At 38.2% G+C, this 14,018-nt stretch overlaps 1 protein-coding gene across 1 annotated transcript in view; it reads right to left on the bottom strand.

The window, feature by feature from the left end:
* The window catches only part of RBM33 (RNA binding motif protein 33), a 212,209-nt gene that overhangs the window by 115,419 nt on the left and 82,772 nt on the right, over positions 1-14,018 (bottom strand). Inside the window, exon 7 of the mRNA XM_006887685.1 lies at positions 7,888-8,059. Coding sequence (XP_006887747.1) covers positions 7,888-8,059 — 172 coding nt within the window. The remainder of the gene's footprint in view (positions 1-7,887; positions 8,060-14,018) is intronic.

The following is a 14,018-nucleotide window of genomic DNA, read 5'->3' as shown; positions in this document are numbered from 1 at the left end:
CAGATCTGATTTGACAGTACACACACACAAAAATAATTAAAAAACAAACAAACAAAAACAAAACCAGAAAATGTAAGTGGGATAATTACTCCAACTACAATAAAAATTGTCAGACTGGATTAAATTGCAAATACACTCTGCTTATGAGAGATAAAATACAAATATATACTGAACCAGAAATCAAGCTTTGACAAATATCAAAAGACTGAATTATACAGTGTGTGTATATATAGTAATAATGGAATTAAACTAACAATCAAAAAATAAAAATGCTCAAATGTTTTAACATTAACCTGTACATACTAAATAACCCGTGATTCAAAGAAATCACAAAGGAACTTAGAAAATCTTTTTAATTGATTGATATGAATACATGACATATTAACTTGCTGGATGCTCAGAGAATTTTAGCCTTAAAATATAATACAAAAGAAGGCAGCTAGGGAGCTCTGGTGGCCTAGTGGCAAGAAGGTGCACTGCACTCCCAGAAGTACGTGTTTTGAATCCACCAGATGCTCTGCTGGAGAAGGAAGGGCAATCTCCTCCTGTACCAGTCAGATCCGATTTGATGGTACACACACAAAAAATAATAATTAAAAAAAAATTTAAAAAAGGCAGCTGACAATTCATTAAGATTCATGTCAATAAACTGAAAAAAAAAAGTAAAGAAAATAATAGAAATCAGTGAAATGGAGAACATATAAAGTCAAAAGTTGGCTCTCTGAAAATATTATATACCTGAAGCTCTTCTAAGATTGGTCAAAAGAGAGCAAGAACACAAATTATCAATGTTGTTGCTGTTGTTGTTATGTGCCATCGAGTCGCTTGCGACTCATAGCGACCCTATGTACAATAGCTCTAAACTCTGCTCTGTCCTGTGCCAATCTCACTGCCTCCGACACACTCATCCCAATTGCCCCAGTCACCAAATCAATCTATCTCCCAGAGGGCCTTCCCCTCCTGCGCCTGCCCTCCACCCTCCCAAGCATGATGTCTTTCTCCAAGAACCGGTCTCTACTTACAACACGACCAAAATATGTCAGACGAAGTCTCAGAATCCTTGCCTCCAAGGAGCAGCCCGGTTTAATCCTTTCCAGGATGAATCTGTTTGTTTACTTGGCAGTCCATGGCACCCTCAGCACTCTTCTCCAACACCAAAGCTCAAAAGCATCAATTCTCCTCGGTCCTCCCTGGCCATTGTCCAGCTCTCTGACGCATAACAAGTGATTGCAAAGACCATGGCTTGTACCAGACGCACCTTAGTCTCTAGAGACACACCGTCACTCTTGAGTACTTCAGAGAGGTCCCTAACAGCAGACTTTGCCATTGCAATATGTATTTTAATTTCCTGGCTGCTGGTGCCAAGAGTGTTGACTGTGGAGCCAAGGAAGCCAAAGCTGTGAATAACAATCTCAATCTCTTCACCATCCATCCTGATGCTACCAATTGGCCCAGTGGTGAGAATCTTTGTCTTCTTGACATTGAGCCTCAATCCATATTGAAGGCTGCAGTCCTTGACCCTCTGCAGCAAGCGCTTCAGGTCCTCCTCAGTTTCAACAAGCAGGATTATGTCATCTGCATAATGCAGATTGTTGATAGATCTTCCACCAATCCTGATGTCACATTTCTCCTCACAGAGCCCAGCCTCCCGGATGATCTGTTCTGAATACAGGTTGAAAAGGTATGGAGACAGGACACATCCCTGGCATACACCCTTCCCAATTTTGAACCATTCAGTGTTTCCTTGCTCTGTTCTGACGACTGCCTCTTGGTCCAAGAGTAAGTTTTGCATTAGCATAATCAAGTGTTCTGGGATTCCCATTCTTCTCAGAGTCAACCACAGTTTGTTATGATCCACACAGTCAAATGCCTTTGCATAATCAATATCATCAATTAAAACAGAAAATACTGTAGAGCTTACAAACTTAACTTTTGAGGGTACTGTTATTACAAAATTTATACAGATAAATTTGGAAATAAATATAAAATTACTAAGTCTATTGGGAAAATACCACTTGCCAAAACTAATACAAGAAACAGAACTTTTTAAGTTGTTTTAATTGAATCGATAAATTGAAACTTTCCAACTCAAGGCTTATAGAAGGTCATTCAACTTTTACGAAATATTTAAGAAGAAATTAACATCAATCGTACACAGATTCTTCAAGAGAACAGAAAAAGAGAACATTCCCAGCATAGTCCAGATATCAGAATTTGATAAGGATTTTGCAAGAAAGGAAATGTGCCAGTCTCATTTATGAACTTCTACATCAAAGCTTATACAAACTAAGTCGATTCTAACAATGCATAAAAAATATATCACAGCCAAGTAGGTTTTATTCATGTTATGAAAGGATGGCATAATATTCAATAATCAATCAATGGAGGATTCCTCAAAGCTTATTGTAAAAGGACAAAAAGAGTAATAGGGTCAAGACCAGAAGAGAGGGTAAAAGTTCCCAAAAGGAACCTGTAGGAACCTGTCATCTTTCAGCTCCTGGTCCCTGTCACCCTCTGGCTGCTCACAGGTAAGCCCTCTGATACTACTTCAGCCAGGCCAAGTTGCGGCAGGAGTTTATGTGGAGACTTGCGCTGAAGCCTACATCAACTCTGAGAAGAAGTGAGGAGAGACAATTTCCCCTGCAACGTTGTAGGTATGAGAGCTCTGCATTCAGGAACGTCTCCATCAGAACTGCAAAAATGAACCCAACATCTCACCACGTTGCAAGAGTCTGTGAGGCTTGTTAGAAGCCATTAGGAATTGCACATGTGTGGCAGGTGGTAATTCTTGAAAAGCCATCATGTTGCCCAGCACGCTCACCTGAGGGGGTGGGGGATGGCTGCCCTGATATTTTTTTAATGTGGTTTCCAGCCTTTCCTGGACTGTCCTGGAATTCCCACCAAGCAAGTGGTGATTTGTGAGTATCTGTTTTGTCTCTGTGCAGACATCCACTACTGGGCTGCCCTCAAAAATGTCTCTCCTTCTACCCCTCTCCCTCTGGGGCTGCCCTCTGCTCTGCAGGTGGGGTATGCTGGAAGAAGCTTCCTGCTTGTCTAGGGTATGTTTTCTCAGCAGATCCAGGCAGCTCCCGGAAACAAAGCTGGTGCTGGACATCTCCTGGGGGGCAGGGCAGGCCGGGAGTGGAGAGTTCTGGCACTTTACGACTCTCTTCCTCTTGGGGCTGAGTGGTGCTACTCAAGCCTGGGGACTGCTGCAAGAAGAGTCTTCAGAGGGGACTGGCTACAGGCCAAGGCATCATGCCTCCAACAATCAGGCCAGACTTTAGCCTGCTCTTCTCTCCCATCATCTTCATACCCAAGGAGACTGAGGATTTGAGCTTTCCCCTCTTCTCCTACGCCGGAGCTAAGGTGGGGAATTCACCTAGGACAGTCTGTCAGGGCTTACTTTTTTGAGAGTGCCTTTTAGTTGTTGTTGTTGTTATGTGCCGTCGAGTCGCCTGCGACTCATAACGACCCTATGTACAACAGCCCTAAACTCCGCTCTGTCCTGTGCCAAATTCCCAAGTACATCCTCATCAAGATTGCCATGCCTGGCTCTGCTTGTCTCAGGCAGGGATGTTCTTCATCCAGCATCTTCATCTGAAGGTTATATATGTTACAAGTGTGGTCTCTGAGCATCCGAATGACAATTTGCTGGGTTTTTGGGTTGTGGTGTTTTGTTTTTCATGGAAACCGAGAGCCCAGGGCTGGGTGTTTCTTGAGGGAAACTGTTACCTGTGCTCCCAGCGTGATCCAGAAAGTACCTGGTAATGAGTCCAAGGTTTGTTTTTAGAGGATTTTCTTTTGCCTTGTTCTCCTTGTAGAGAAATTCAAGATGTAAAACCTTGTAAAGATCATTTCTGCTGTTTATGCTGGGATCAGAGCACAGGAGTTCCTGGGTCCATGACCACACACGTCTTCTTCAAGGCCTTTCTGCTGAGGCATGCCCTCACCAGGGAGGCGGCTACCTCTTCCACAGAGAGACTTCCCAGTGGCGAGCTGTGACCACCAGGCCAGCACAGTCCAGGCCTGCAGCCCTAGGCCCTGTGGTCTGTTGAGGCCAGTATGGCTGTACCAGGGCCTGGGATGTGTATACTTTTTAAAAGATTTCATTAAGTAATACGAAGAAATATTCATTCCTATGCTTCCTTCCACAATGAAGGGTAAATTTTAAATATTACCACAATCTATCTTAGACCTTTGATTCCATAATCATCTCCAAGCTCTTCCAAAGCCTCAAAGCCACAATTCATTTTGTTGAAATTGTTTCAAGGGTATCCCCTTCTCCCTTTCAAAAGATTCTAGGACGCATTCCTAAGAAAATTTGATCTCTTTTAACAAGCACACACTTTTATTCTAATCTTGACTACATGATTGGTTCACATACACATTTTATGCAGTGAATCAGCAATTATTTTTCTAGTGGTTCTAAGTGTCAAGATTCATTTCAGGATCCTCAGTAATAAAATGGTTTCAAATGACATCTTTAATCAGCAAGTAAAAATGCTTTCCTCCAATTGAGACAAGCTGTCACAGAAGGTCACCAAAATATGACAGGATGGAAATTACATTTGTAACTTCAACTGAAATGTTAATTCCACTTTAAGTGTTTTCTGAACTACATCCAGGTTTAAAAGTAAAGAGATATATATCTCAATATTATAAAGATTCATACTATATTGTTCACTTCTAAACTATTAAGACTTATATTTGCATGTAAACAATTATTATTATATATTAATACATAATGACTATGTATTTATGAAATACACAATTTTTTTGGCAAAAGAAAGGAGTTTTTTTTGTAAGATGACTAAATCAAGAAAGGAAAAATCTCTTGAAATACAAGGACCATAATATAAATTTAAAACATAAATTTACAAATTACTGTCCTTCATATTTAAGGATGATAGCACTCATCTTAATATAAATAATATAGTAAACTGACCCCAACAGGCTTTTCAAAATTTTAAAAGGAACTTATTTTTTCACATACAGATTTTAATGATCAGATATGGAAGTAAGTAGAGCCATATTTGGTGGTTCTTTTAATAAATGGAGTATTCTCAATGTTAATTAATGACATCACAAAATAATTTCTTAATCTTGAAAATGTTGAAAGATAGCTAAAAAAATTTTCTAAAAAACTCAAATGATAAGAATACATACATATTCTGAAAATATTTAAATCCTATTACAAAAAGTAAACAAGTTTATTCAATCAAATTAATGCCATTATTTCTATACAAAGCCTGGTATTTCCTATTTTATTATAGGCACACAAATTGATGAGGAAAACTTTATGCAAATTCCTAGAGTTTATAAAATATTGTAGAAACTACTCTCAAAAAAAAAATTTCAAAAAACCCAAAAATTATTCCTTACATGCAAAATGAATCTTCTGTTCTGGTGGGGGAAGGGAGAGAGCTTTAATGAAAAAAGAAAGTTCTTTAATCTTTTGATGAAGAGAAAAATCCTATTGTATATAATATTAACTTCTAGTTTACTGAAAATTGTTATTTCTAAATACTAAAGCTTCTCGAGTCAGGGTTTTCAAATACATTTTAAGTACCATTTCAATTATATTTACAAATGCCAACGTCACTTTACATAAAAACATTTAACCTTTTTTAAAAAAATGGTAACAATCAAACTTTTATCTTTATAGCTGCTCTAACTTAAGGACCCTTTCTCCTAAACTACAAAGGCTGAGCTTCCCCACCACTAAACCCATCCAACCTAGTGTTTCAAGACTAAAGGACTATCAAGCCACTTGGTACCTTCAAAGGGCAAGAAAAGAGAAGACGGTAGGGGGAAACTAAGAGAGATGAGATTCAAGTATCTGATAAAAGGTAGTATGAATAATCCTGGAAAGGCAAAAATGAGGGAAAGATTTCCAAAGTGATTTAAGAATGAGAGTAGCAAAAATTATGAAACTAGAAAGCTGGAAGATCCTGCAGAACAAATGGATTATCAATGAGGATGAGAGTTAAGTGGGCACTGGGAAATACCCATCAGGGTCAAGAAATGCTGGCTCAGAGAAAAAGAAAAATTAGAAATGCAAAATGGCCTTACAGTGTGGTTAGCCACATAAAGGAAAGGTTTCTGAGTGATTCCAGTTTCTTCAACAGTTACAGGGTTCCCCCAGTTTATGTAATCAAAGACATAAACAAAGCAGAAAACTAATGAATCATCTATTCCTCCTCCCATAGGACCAGTCCTTGGAGAGGGACATCATGTTTGGTAGAGTGGAGAAACAGCTCAAGAGCGGAAGATCCTTGATGAGGTGGAGAGATTCGGAGATTGGGGTAATGGGAAAAGGGTTGGTGGGACAGTAAAATGGGGCAACCACTATGGAAGACTGTATGGTGCTTCCTCAAAAAGTTGGAAATAGAAATACTATTTGACTCAGCAATTCCACTACTGGGAATATAACCTCCTAAAGAAACCAGAATTGCCACCCAAGCAGATATATGCACACCCATGTTTATTGCAGCTTTGCTCACTATAGCAAAGAGCTGGAAACAACCCAAGTGCCCATCAACAAATGAATGGATAAAGAAGCTATGGTACATTCACACAATGGAACATTATGCTGCACTGGAAAACAAGGAACTCTTCAACTATTACTATTATACAAAACGGGTGACCCTGGAGGACATTATGCTGAGTGAAGTATCTCAGTCACAAAAGGAGAAACACTGCATAATGCCACTGTTATAAAACGGGACTCACATGAGGGCTGGGGGAAAACTAAGGAAAAGGGGAAAAAGAATCTGCATTGCATTGAAATGGACAAGGGAGAGAACTGTATAAAAGGAATGTATGATTAGGTATTACTGGCACGCCAAGAGTCCAGAATAAAGTAAGTAGTGGTCTGGGGTGGGGATGGGGGACTATATAACAATGAAAGAACATTTTTCCCCAAAGAAAAAAGCGATCTGGAGGCAGGGAGAAAAATGTACAACAATGAACAATTGGAAACCCAAGTTCTTTATAAACTTTCATTAAAATCTCATTTTTTTTAAAAAAGAAAGAACTTGTTTCTTGATTTGTGTATCTGACCAAGTCCAAAGAGAACGCACAACCCCATGTGATCCTTCTCATGTCTTCCTATAGTACAGTACCCTAGCATTTCTTAAAGTATAAACTCCAGATCAACACGAACAACAAAATATGTTAGAATAGCAAATTTCTTGGGTCCCAGCCTAGCCCCACTGAATCAGAAAGCCATGGACATAGCCTAGGAAACTTTCAGTCCAGGAACCTTTTCTAAAACTCCTCTCTATGATCCCGGTCCTCACTCAGTGAGAAGGTGGTGATGGTGGTGGTGAAGTGCAGTAAAGTCTCTTGCCACTCATAGTGACCCTATGTATAAAAGTTCTGAACCCTGCTCTATCCAAAACCAGATTTACAGAGATCTTTTGTTAGTAAGAGCCTAATATAGACCTTTAAAAGTAGAGTTTGCTCAGAATAATATTCATCTAGTTATTTCTATCAAATAATCATCTTGTTTAATCAAACACTGAGAAGAATGACCAAAGGGAAAAAAGTATAATGCTACAAAACTCATCTGGGTAAGTGTTAGCACTGGCAACCTCGGGTACTGTGGCAAGATAGTTTCTGTCCCAGGCTACCTTCTCAAGGTCATCTAGGAAACACAATATATGTATGAGGGCTCTACAGGCTACAAAAAGAAAATTACTAAAATAACAAACCACTTTAAATAACTTGTCATGACACTAGCCATACACAGACCACCTGCCTCCGGATGACACCACAATAACCTATAAAGTCAACTTTTTACCTAATTAGTTAACCCTAAAAATACTTTCGAGCAAGCTGACATTAAAGTGAAGAAGAAGGGAGAGAGGCAAAAAAATTTACCCAAAGTTTCGGGAATGTTTCTTCTCTCTCTCGTTACATCTGAAAGCCTAATAATTGTTCCTTCCTTCCTTTCAGTTTTGAAACGTAATCTCCCAGATTCTTCATCATCATCATCTTCTTCATCTGATTCTTCTTTTACGTCTTTCTGGAGTTCCAATGTTTCCATACTTCCCTACATAATGAAACCAGACATATAAAAGAAAAAGCAAGGAAGAGTGAGAAAACAAAGAAATATTTTCAAATAAATTTTGAAGAAAGCAAAATATTTAACTGTTTATATTTAAGATGTAACTATCATGCCATGGTCTTTGCAATTACTTGTTATGCATCAGAGAGCTGGACAATGACTAGGGATGACAGAAGGAGAATTGATGCCTTTGAGCTGTGGTGCTGGAGAAGAGTATTGACTATACCATGGACTGCTAGTAGAGCAAACAGGTTTGTCCTGGATAGGGTGAAGCCAGGCTGCTCCTTGGAGGAAAGGATTCTGAAGCTTTGTCTGACATACTTTGGGCATGTTGCAAGGAGGGACCAGTCCTTCGAGAGGCATGTCATGCTTGGGAGGGTAGAGAGACAGTGTAGGAGAGGAAGACCCTCTATGAGGTAGACTGATTCAGTGACTAGGGTAATGGGGGTAGGTGTGTCAGAGAGAGTGAGACTGGCACAGGATAGGGCAGAGTTTAGGGCTGGACAGCACACACAACAAAAAAATACCCTGGGTATTTCCCTACTATACTAAAATAACTCCAATGAGAGGGAAGGGACTACAAACACTGAAAGTAAATTTAAAGGTAGAAATACTTCAAATACCTTCTCATAGTTGATATATAAAATCTTATACACTGATAACTGGTTATATTTCTGAGAAAACAAACATAGTAAAACCAATCAAAGGTAACGAAGAAGTTTAAAAAGACCAGACTACAACCAATGTCAACATCATAATAAATAGTAGAATCGTATTAGTTTATTAGCAAATAACCCATCTTGCACTCAGATGGCATAATATTCTTCGCAGTAACATGGCTCAAGATTTTAAGTTATTCCTCATCTATTTCTTTTCCTAGACCTCAGCCCAAGTAAATGATCAAAATGTGTTGCCTTGCCCCTCACTCCCACTTTCCAGAGTCTTGACATCAAAATTCACCTTTTTCAACTTCATTCTCACTGGTTACTAATATCACTTAAATAAGTAAAATCATTTTTCTTCAATTACTTCCATTTTTAAATCTGTCAGTATTTGCCAAAAATTTTCCCTACTCTAGGCCCAAACTGCAATCATTCATGGACAATTCTTATCAAACAATGACACTCATGATATTCCCAACACTAACCACTGTTTATTACATCTTAAAACTAACAGGAACCTACTCCAGATGCAAAAAAGTGGCAGTGGACCAAAACTTCAAATATATGATAAAAATTAACTCAAAATGGATTAATATAAAAACTAAAATCATAAAATTACTCTGGTTACAAGCAACCCAATTTTAAAAGGGTATAAACGCACTGCTGCTCATGCTAAAAGGGATCACAGCAGAAGATTCCAGACAGAGCAGTTTTACTATGGAGGGAAAAAAGCACAGCAGCCAGGTTAACAGGTTGAGAGACTGGTGAAATCTCAGAAACTACAGGTGTTAGTTACCCTTCAAACCTCGAATAAAACTCGTGCCTATGATTTAGCTTTCAATCAAACAACAGAAAGGTATAACACCAGAAAGCTAATCGCTTAGAATAATTAACCACATAAAATCAAAATAGAAATACGAATCCCAGGGGAGCTCTGGTGGCCTAGTGGCAAGGAGCTGCAACTACAATCCCAGAGGCTCACAGTTCGAATCCACCAGATGCTCTGCCAGGAAAGGAGGGACAATTTCCTCCTGTACCAGTCAGATCTGATTTGACGGTACACTCACACAAAAATAATAATAAAAAAATACGAATCCCACGAAGAGAGTCTTCACCAAAGGGGATATTCAAATGGCTAAAACACACATGAAGAAATCACTATCACTAGCAATTAGAGAAATCCACATTCAAACAATGAAATACTCTCTCACCTTAGCAACAATGGCAAAGTTCAAAAGAATCAAAACAATAAATGGTGGTGAGGCTACAAAAATATTTGAACTCTCATGTACCGCTGGTGGGAGTGTAAAATGGCACAATCACTATGGAAAGCACTCTGGTGCTTCCCTGAAGAAATCAGGGATGTTCAGACACAACACAAACATGTATATGAACTCATGTTTACTGTTGCATTAGTCACAACAGCAAAGAGATGGACCCAGTTCAAGTATTCATCAACAAATGAATAGATAAAGAAACCAGAACATTCACACAATGGGGGGGGGGGTGAGAAAATTAAGAACTCATGAACTGACAACAAACATGGGTCTAGAGGACAGTATGCTGAGTAAAATAACTCAGTCACAAATAAGAGGGTTATATGGGATTGGGGTGCAGGAGAACAGGAAAAGAATGGATAACAAGAATGAAGACTGTGCATTAGAATAAGTCAATTCAGTTGACCTATTCAACTGGATTCCAACTGAATCAATCCAGAAAGGTAGGTCAATCTGAAAAGAGTAGACAATCAAATATGTGTAATGCAATTAATAAAGTAGAACAAGCATTATGAAGGGGGAAGAGAGAAATTTGTATGAATGAAAATCCAATTTCCTTGTAAACTTTCATTCAAATCATAATAAAAATATCACAGAGAGGAAGTGTTAAGAATGTGGTTATATTTTGAGTACTGTTATCAATGCCATAAATTTGTAAGAATATTTGAATGGAAAACATTCATTAAAATAGTAAAAAATGAGGGGGGAGGAATGGACAGATTTGAACAGATGCATCTGAAGATACACAAATAGACACAAAACACATGAAAAAAATGTTTAATGTTATCAATCATTCAAAATTCAAACCCAAACTCAACTGTCACTGAGTCCAATTTGGAGCAACCTTCCACCAGAATGCCAAAAATCTTTACTGGAGGACACTGTTCATGCTTCTCCGGTGGAGTCACTAGTGAAATCAAACCACTCTTAAGCTTTTGGTTAAATGCAACACTCTATGCTACCAGGGCTCCTTCTTTAATCATCCAAGAACTCTAAGTCGAAACCATAGGCGGATAATACTTCCCACTCATTGTTAATATTGGCAGATGCTAAGGAGTCAATTTCAACTCACTGTAGCCCCCTCTAAAGGGGAGAACTGAACCACACTGTCATCTCTCCCGTGGAATTGCTAGGTGAGTGAACACATCCAGTCTTTTAAGAGTATTACAAAGGTTTGTCAGAAGCAGCAGAAGAAAAAAATAACAAGTGCTTGTGAAAACGCTGGGAAATCAAAACACTCATCCATTGTTGGTGACAATGTAAAATGGTGTAATCACTATGGAAAACAATTTGGTAGTTCCTCAAAGAGTTAAACACAGAACTACTACAAATTCATAATGCCCAGTTGATTCAAGCTCATAGAAACCTTCAACCTGGCTGGTCCAAGGCCATAAACTGTAATGGGAAGGGACTGTCAATCTTTCTTCCAGGAGCCACAATGAGTTAAAACCACCAGAAACACAAAACCTTTGAGTTAGAAGTGTTAACTTGTTAGACTAAAAAGAGCCTTCAAACTCTACACTCTTTAGAACTACAATATGATGCATCAATTTCAGTACATACACAGAAGAATTAAAAAATAAAAGCCCAAACTGATACCTGTATACCCATGTTCACTAACGTTTTATCGTGAAGATTATCATGAATTTTTAATCACAATAATTACATAAGAGTAACGAAATGTTTATCAAGTGATGAATGGATAAACAAAATGTGGTTTAGGGCAGATTGCTATGGAGTATTAGGTCTATTTAAATACTTTTTATAAACTTAAAGAAAAAAGAATTTGCCTTTTTCTTCTCACTACTCTTACATTTTAAAATGTTCTGTCTTCTTAATAGAAGTTACCGACTACTTTATTAGAAAATGCACTTTTAAAAAAAAAATCAAACACACGAACAATGGTAGGACTATTTTGAAGTCTTCCATTCCTCATCCATTCTCTGCATAAAGAGATCAAATACATACAGTCTTTACTATAAACTCTATCTGGGAGATGCACCTTTAGAAAAAAAGAACAGAAACTAAATTTTTAAGTCTAAAGATTGTCTTGCTTACTTACAGAATTCTGATACTCAATATGCAATAGAATGTTAAAGTACCAAAATCATCAAGTTTTGTTTTCTAGATATCATTATTTCAAAATTATTGAATACCTGATATCTAAATGACTAGCACATGAGAGATATATGCTACACTACAATTTCAAAATAAACAGAAGTAACCTTACTGGGAGAGTACTCTATCTGGAAAAAGACTCCATTTTTGCTTCTAACTACAAAGCTTGCTGTTTGAACTCAGTCACTTAAAACAGACCTGGCAATCTGTTCCATAAAGATCACAGCCAAGAAAACCTACGAAGCAGCTACACTCTGTCATATACTCTGTTAGGAGTTGGGGCTGTCTTGACAGCATCCAACTACAACTACTACTCTCAAACAAACCCAACCCACTGCCATCTGGTCAACTGCGACTCACAGTGAGGAATTCAAAGTAGGGCTTTCTGAGGTGATAATAGGAGTGCACTACTCATCTTACTCTTGCAGAGCAGCTGGTGGATTTGAACCACCAAACTTTTAGTATCAGCCAAGGAAGTAATGCACATGTCACAGTGCTCCTTCATCTACTATGCTGCTGGTGGTACTACATGCCTCCTACACCCTGACCTATCCTGTGCCATCCTCAAAATCTCTGACACACTGCAGTCACTGTGTCAATCTATCTATATTACTCCCATAATCACCTAAAACGCCTCAGACATTACTGTTATACCAATCACCTGAGACCTTAAAATAAAATCCACTTTTTCATTCAAGGCCCAAAGTGGGGAATGAGATTCTTCTGCATTTCTAACTATCTTCTTGGTGAGATGAAATGACACTGGTACACAGATCATTCTTGATAGAGCAAAGCAACAGGGGAAGAAGTCATTTTTCTGACTATGCAATAAAATTCAACTGTGTTGACTGCGTAGATCTTTTTTTTAAAAGTTCATTTTTTAATCAGTGAAAACACATCTGAATACAGATAACACTACCAACGTTAAGTTTGTGAGCCATAAAGAGGCACAAATTAACAATTTAACAGAGCAGATATCTTTACAAGATGGCACAGCATCGGTCTGGGTTGCTACACAAAATATGGAATTCTTCACAAATTTGCAAGTCACCCTTGGATAGGGGCCATGCTAATGTTCTCTGTATCATTTCAATTTTAGTATATGTGCTGCCAAAGCAAGTACATCTGTGCACATCTTAACAACTTATAAATACCATTGTCAACAATGATAATCCCACAACACTTAATTATGCTCATGTGAAATACGTACATTGACCAAGAAGCAGGTATTCAAACAGAACAAAATCGGGACAGGCATATGGCAGGGTTGTTCAAACCTATTTGATAGGTTTGCTAAGTAAATAATGTAAGAAGTTGAACTATTTGGTGGAGGACACAAAATTGGAGAAAATTCATTAACAAACTGTAATATGCAGGCAGCAACCTTATTTGCAGAAAATGAAGAAAATTTGCAGCACTTACTGAAGCAGCTTATAAATCATCAAAAAGCATACAAAAATCCTCACCACTAGACCAACTAACATCATGAAAAATGGTAAGAAACTGACATTTTCAAAGATTTCTTGGATTAATAATCAATACTCATGTAAGTAGCAGTCAAGACATCAGAAAGCACATTGCATTGAGGAAATGTGCTGCAAAGAATTTCTTTAAAGTGTTAAAAGAGCAAGGATGCATCTCTGAGGGCTAGGGTGCTTATGACCCTCGTCATGGTGTTTCCAAGTGCCTCATACACCTGTGAAAGTTGGACAATGAATAGTGAAGATAAATGAACCACTGTCTTTGAGTGAAGGTGCTGGCAAAAAAATAACAGAATATGCTATTGATTGACAAAACAACAGATCTGTCTTGAAAGATGTACAGCCAGAATGTTCCTTAGACATAAAGAAAGCTAGGCTTCATCTTGCATATTTGTAGGGGTTAGTC

The sequence above is a fragment of the Elephantulus edwardii genome, unplaced genomic scaffold (assembly GCF_000299155.1).
Source record: "Elephantulus edwardii isolate Elephantulus edwardi_28Jun2011 unplaced genomic scaffold, EleEdw1.0 scaffold00060, whole genome shotgun sequence".
In the NCBI taxonomy this organism is placed as follows: domain Eukaryota; kingdom Metazoa; phylum Chordata; class Mammalia; order Macroscelidea; family Macroscelididae; genus Elephantulus; species Elephantulus edwardii.
This window is presented reverse-complemented; position numbering and strand designations above follow the sequence as displayed.